We start from the raw sequence: 6332 nt of genomic DNA on the forward strand, positions 1-6332 counted from the left end.
TGAGAGGTTGCAGCCCCTCTTTCACTACTTGAAGGGGCTGCTCCTCGATTTTTGGTTGCACTTCAGTCCCACGTTCTTGATCTACGGTTACCCGGTGCGGAGGGGAGCGGGCAGGTTGGAGGACCTCCTTGTAGGCCTGCTCCTGGGCCTGGCTAAAAAAGCCATCAATTGGTCCAGGCAGCGGGCAGTCGAGGGGGTCGTCCAACCAGATTGCCTGCCTCTCTTCCGCGGCCATGTTCGCGCCCGGGTGGCCCTGGAGATGGAGCACGCGGTGTCCGCCGGTGCGCTTGAGTATTTCCGCGACCGGTGGGCGCTGCGGGGACTGGAGTGCATCACCAACCTGGCCAACACAATTTTAATTTGATTTGTTTAAGTTTCAGTTGAAGTTTGTTTAATTTACAGTCAAAATTGTTTAAGCATCAGCCAAAAAGTGTACCCTCTGTTCAGTAAAATACCTGTTTAATTGTTCTCCCGAAGTCTATGTATTATTGAGGCGTGGACTTTACATGCAATACTTGACATTTGCCGACAAGAAAAAGACAATCCTTACTCCATGAATGGTGATGAAATAACCAACAATGAGATTGAAAGAGACCTAGAATCTTAGTAGCCTGAACAGTCAAAATGTCCAATCAATGCAGAACAATCAACAAAGCCAAAAATCAGTAGAAAAAAAAGTCAAAAACTCAATCAAAACTGTGCAGTGCTCTGGTCGGAAAGCACTCTAGGGTACTGGTAGCCAAAATATTACACAGTCAAGTGCTGAGGTAGTATAAAGAAGTCCAGGAGGCTGATCCCTACTGTCGAGGGACTGGGTTGAGGAATGACTGGAAAGACGACAGCAGTGAGGTATTATTTCCAATACTCACCATTCAGTACCTCAAGCTACTCACCATTCTACTGCTCATTCTCCTGCTAGAAGACAGGATAACTGCTGTGACTACTAGTAGGATGATGGGCCTTCAATAACCACAAAACTAGAAGTTATAGACTTAAACAAGTTGGCTTTTAATCACTAAGATCAGAGCTAACATCTCAACACGCCAACTGGTTCACAGGAATGAGTCATACAGATCCTGGGATCTTTATGTAAGAGAAGTCAGGGGTGGAGCCAAGAGCCAAGACCTGGAACCTCCCAGGTTAGTCGGGAAAGAGGAAGTGAAACTATACACAGTGGGGGAGGGTAATATACATGAGTGCAAAACGAATACAGGATCAAGACAAACAGATTTCATTACACAGGATCAATGAAAAAGTTCAAAATCCTGTAGTGAATCTACTTCACTCCCTAAACACACAAATTCCAACTACCCTTAGAGGAGAACTGGTGAAACCATAACCAAATAGGTACTGCACACATTCTACTCATATCCTCAGCCTCCAGCCCTTTCTCAGAACCAAGAGAGGTCACCCAATCTCCAAATACCACACCTTTTCAGTGTATGTCAAGTAGAAGGCTTACCCACAGATTAGAATCTTAAATTTAGTCAAAAGAGATGGTACCCATAAATATGGGGCAAAACAATAATCAGTAAAATTGGGTATTAAATATTCCTGGTTAATAAGGTGTTAAGGAAATATAGGGAAGGAAAGATAGGAGGTGGTGTGGCAGATTTGGTTAAGGAGAATGTTAGTGCTGGAGAGGGAGGATGTCCTGGAGGGGTCAAGAACAGAATCGATGTGGCTAGAGGCAAGAACTAAGAAATGTGCCATTACACTACTGGGTGTATTCTATAGACCACCAAATAGTGGGAAAGATATGGAGAAGCAAATTTGCAGAGAAATTACTGAGGTGAAAGAATTAATGGCCCAGAAATTCAGGTCGGGGGCTTCCCGCAGGTGCAAGCCCCCGACCTGCACTTACCTAGCATGCCGGCAGTTGAGCTGTGGGCCCGCGTGGGATTCCGATCCTGGGCCTCCTCCAACTGCCGGCACACAGTGCTTGCGTATCCCAGGGTTGCAGTTAGTTCGATGCGTCCCCTGGGATCACGTGGGCCATGGAGAGCCAATGGTAGCAGGGAATGCTTCATTCATAAGTTTGACAGGAAGAGCTGTCAAACCAATAAATACTAATAAGCCCCAAAACATCACTAAAACCTCTTTTTTAAAATCACATTTTTAAAATAAGCTATAAATTACATGAAATAACTATTTTAAACAATTTAAATTTGAAAAATTTAATTACATTTTCTAACAGGGCTAAAAATAAACTTACCTTTCTTTAAAGTATTTAAAAATAATAAATCTGTGGAAAAAATGTTTTAATTTTAATTAATTCACCACTTACCTTGTTAAAAGCATGCCTTGCACCTGCTTTTTAAAAAAAACTGCTGGAGACTTACCCTCCCAGAGAAACCTGCAAAAAAAAAAGTTCAATGCGCATGCGCTGCCTCTCCGGCGCACGCGTTAGACTTCTGAACCCCTTCTTTCAGGGGGAACAGAAGTGCCGGTTTCTCACGCATGCACAAAACCAGCACTTTTGTTGGGCCTACGCACGAGTACCCCGTGCGTACTCACGCATTGGGACCCGAATTTCTGGTCCATTGAGTAGTAATAATGGGAGACTTCAACTATCCGAATATAGACTGGGGTCGTAATAGTGTTAAGGGCAGAGAAGGGGTAGAATTTCTGAAGTGTGTTCAGGAGAACTTACTTGATCAGTATGTTTCTGGCCAGACGAGGGAGGAGGCATTGCTGGATCTGGAGAATGTAGCAAGGTCAAATGTAGCAAGGTCAGTAGTGAACATTTAGGGAACAGTGATCACAGTATAAGGTTTACATTAGCTATGGAAAAGGACAGGGAGCAATCTGGAGTAAAGGTGTTTAACTGGTGGAAGGCCAATTTCAGCGGGATGAGAACGGATCTGGCCCAGGTAAGCTGGAATCAAAGATTGGCAGGCAAAACTGTAGTGGAACAATGGGCTGCCTTTAAAGAGGAAATAGTTCAGGTACAGTCAAGGTACATTCCCATGAGGGGGAAAGGTAAGGCAACTAAAGTCAGCTCCGTGGATGACAAAACAGCTAGCCAATATGAAGCAGCAGAAAAAGAGCGTGTTTGACAGATGTCAGGTTGCAAATACATTGGAGAATCAGGCTATATACAGAAAGGTCAGCAGAGAAGTGAAAAAAGAAAATGAGGGGCAAAGAGCAGGTATGAGAATAGAATGGCAGCCAACATAAAAAGTAATCCAAAAGTCTTCTATAGGCATATAAAAATAGTATAAATAGTAAAAAAGTGTAGTAAGAGGAAGGGTGGGGCCGATTAGGGACCAAAAAAAACCTATGCATCGAGGCAGAGGGTATGGCTGAGGTACTAAATGAGTATTTTGCATCGGTCTTCACCAAGGAAGATGATGCTGCCAGACAGTGAAGGAGGAGGCAATGGAGACACTTGATAGTATAAAAATTGATAAAGGTATTAGAAAGGCTGGCTGTACTTAAAGTAGATAAGTCACTAGGAGCAGATGGGATGTATCCTAGTATGCGGAGGGAATGGAGGGCGGAAATCGCAGAGGTACTGGCCATAATCTTCCAATCCTTCATAGATACGCTGGTGGTGCCAGAGGACTGGAGAATTGCAAATGTTACACCGTTGTTCAAAAAAAAGGGTGTAAAGATAAACCCAGCAACTACAGGCCAGTCAGTTTAACCTCTAGTGGGGAAAGCTTCTAGAAACAGTAATCAGGGACAAAATTAACAAGTCACTTGGATAGGTGTGGATTAATTAAGGAGAGCCAGCACGGATTTGTTAAAGGCAAATCTTGTTTAACCAACTTGATAGAGTTTTGATGAGGTAACAGAGAGTTGACGTAGCGTACATAGATTTCCAAAAGGTGTTCGACAAAGTGCCACATAATAGGCTCGCCAGCAAAGTTGAAACCCATGGAATTAAAAGGGACATGTATACAGAATTGGCTAAGTGACAGGAAACAGTAGTGGTGAACAGTTGTTTTTCCAGGCTGGAGGAAAATATACAGTGGTATTCCCCAGGGGATGGTTTTAGGACCACTGCTTTTCTTGATATATATTTATAACTTGGACGTGGGTGTATGTGGCACTATTTCAAAATTTGCAGAGGACACAAAACTGGGAAGTATAGTGAACAGTGAGGAAGAGAGGAATAAAACTTCAGGAAGACACAGGCTGGTGAAATGGGCAGACACGTGGCAGATGAAATTTAATGCAGAAAAGTGAGACGTGATACGTTTTGGTAGAATGAGGAGAGGACGTATAAACTAAATGGTACAATCCTAAAGAGGGTGCACGAAGAGACACCCCTCGGGGTATGTGTGGTGCAAATGTTACCTGCCACTTATCAGCCCAAGCCTGAATATCATCCAGGTCTTGCTGCATACAGGCATGGACTGCTTCATTATGAGGTGTTGCAAATGGCACTGAACACTAGTGTCATCAGCAAAAAATCCCCATTTTTGACTTTATGTTGGAGGGAAGGTCATTGATGACACAGCTGAAGATGGCCAAGCCTTGGACACTGCCCTGAGGAACTCCTGCAGCAATGTCCTGCGGCTGTGATGATTGACCAGAGTAGATAGGGAGAAACTGTTCCAATTGGCAGAAGGGTCAAGAACCAGAGGACACAGATTTAAGGCAAATGAACCCAAGGCAAGGAAAAACTCCTCCCCCCCACACACAGCGAGTGGTTAAGATCTGGAATGCACTACTTGAAAGGATGGTGGAGGCAGACTCAGTCTTAGCTTTCAAAAGTGAGTTGGGTAAGTATCTGAAGGAGGAAAAAAAATTGCAGGGCTACTGGGAAAGGGCTGGGGAGTGGGACTAGCTAAGAGTTGGCACGGGCTCCATTGGTTTTCTTCCATCCTGTATGCATTCTATGATTTTATGAAAATAATAACCCCACAAAAAACCTAGGCACAGCAACGATGGGATATTTTCTAGTCGCTGTACATGGTACGCAGGCAGTGTCCGGAACTGGGGCGGGGAACAGGAGGTGTATTGGTCAACCGAGATCATCCCAGGCTCCACTGCTCATATCAGCACCTTGATAAGCTGCAGTCAAAACCCGACCCTCAGCAAGTCCGATCCACCCGCCTCCCTCCCCTCACAAAAGGAATAACCCTGATACAGTCAATATGGAACTGAACTAAGACCATAGCTACAGGCCTCCTGTAATATTCCATAATCCGAGAGCATGCAAAAATTACATGTCACTAGAAGTGTTTCACTAAAACGTTCTTGCACCAGATTATAAAAGTTACGTAATCGTCAGTATCACTCCACACTTTCCCAAAGCGATCATGAAGAACCCATTACCTCATGAAATTCACAAATTAGCGAATAGTAGAATAGCGAAGGAGAAAATATTAAAACTCGAAAATCTAGCATCCAAACGAAAGACAACAAATAAACAAAAAAAGGGGAAAAAGGGAGGTTTATTCCATTAAAAAAAATATCGATGTTTGTTAAAGGAAATCCAAAAAACTATCAAGTTAAGCAAAAGGCCCAGCACTTCCCCACCTATATATAAACGATAACTAACTCAACTTTGGAGCTGGAGCTTTATCTCCCTTTCCAGAAAAAAAACCCGACAAGTTCGTTAAAAAAAAAATTGGAACCAAAATGAGGTTAGCTAATCTGTGCTTTAATGAATAAATCCACTCTCACCTATCCGCTGGTCACCACCCAAACTATCAACCATAATTCCACTAGACTACATATAAGCCGTTCTCTCCACTATTTAAACTATTTTCTCTGACTCAAAGCAGCTGTTTCTGCACTTTCTTATTTGATTGTTGACGAGTCTGCTGCTGGACAATGGAGGGAGTCATTCTCATTGACTTATGACTCTTTCTTCATCACAGGCAATTGCCTATTAAAAGTCAACCATGTGCCCCCTTTTTAAAGGGGCACAAACAATAAGGACTGTACTAGATTGCCAGTAGGACTGGTATGTATTGTTTTTTTACTATGGGTACCTGTATTGTTGACATTGTTTTTGTCTGGAAAAATTTATTATTGTATTTATACTGTTAATCCTGAAACTTTTTTTTAAGGCTTAGCCTTATGTGGTTAATGAATGTAATGGATTTATCATGTAATTGATGAGTTGTAACAAGTACTACCAGATTTAAATAAAAGATTAACAATAAGGACTGTAACTTAAAACAAATGAAAAGGAACCATAACAAATTAAATTAAAATGTTCCTGGGGTGATGATGCACTCCAGTCCCTCCGGTACCCACCGGTCGTGGAAGGCCTCGAGTGTGCCGGCGAACATCGTGTGCTCCACCTCCAGGGCCACCTGGGTGCGAACGTAACCGCGAAAGAGAGACAGGCAGTCGGGCTGAACGAGCCC

The 6332-nt window shown here is 43.2% G+C and overlaps 1 protein-coding gene across 1 annotated transcript in view; it reads right to left on the reverse strand.

Annotated features, from left to right (window-relative positions):
- LOC147120435 (death-associated protein-like 1.L) overlaps positions 1–5740 on the reverse strand; it is a 47603-nt gene extending 41863 nt beyond the window's left edge. The window contains exon 1 of the mRNA XM_085983858.1: positions 5641–5740. Coding sequence (XP_085839984.1) covers positions 5641–5674 — 34 coding nt within the window. The 5' untranslated portion in view covers positions 5675–5740. The remainder of the gene's footprint in view (positions 1–5640) is intronic.
- Between the last annotated feature and the right edge of the window lie 592 nt (positions 5741–6332).

This window comes from Somniosus microcephalus, chromosome 4, assembly GCF_052327205.1.
Source record: "Somniosus microcephalus isolate GS21.2 chromosome 4, FLI_Smic_1.0, whole genome shotgun sequence".
Taxonomy (NCBI): domain Eukaryota; kingdom Metazoa; phylum Chordata; class Chondrichthyes; order Squaliformes; family Somniosidae; genus Somniosus; species Somniosus microcephalus.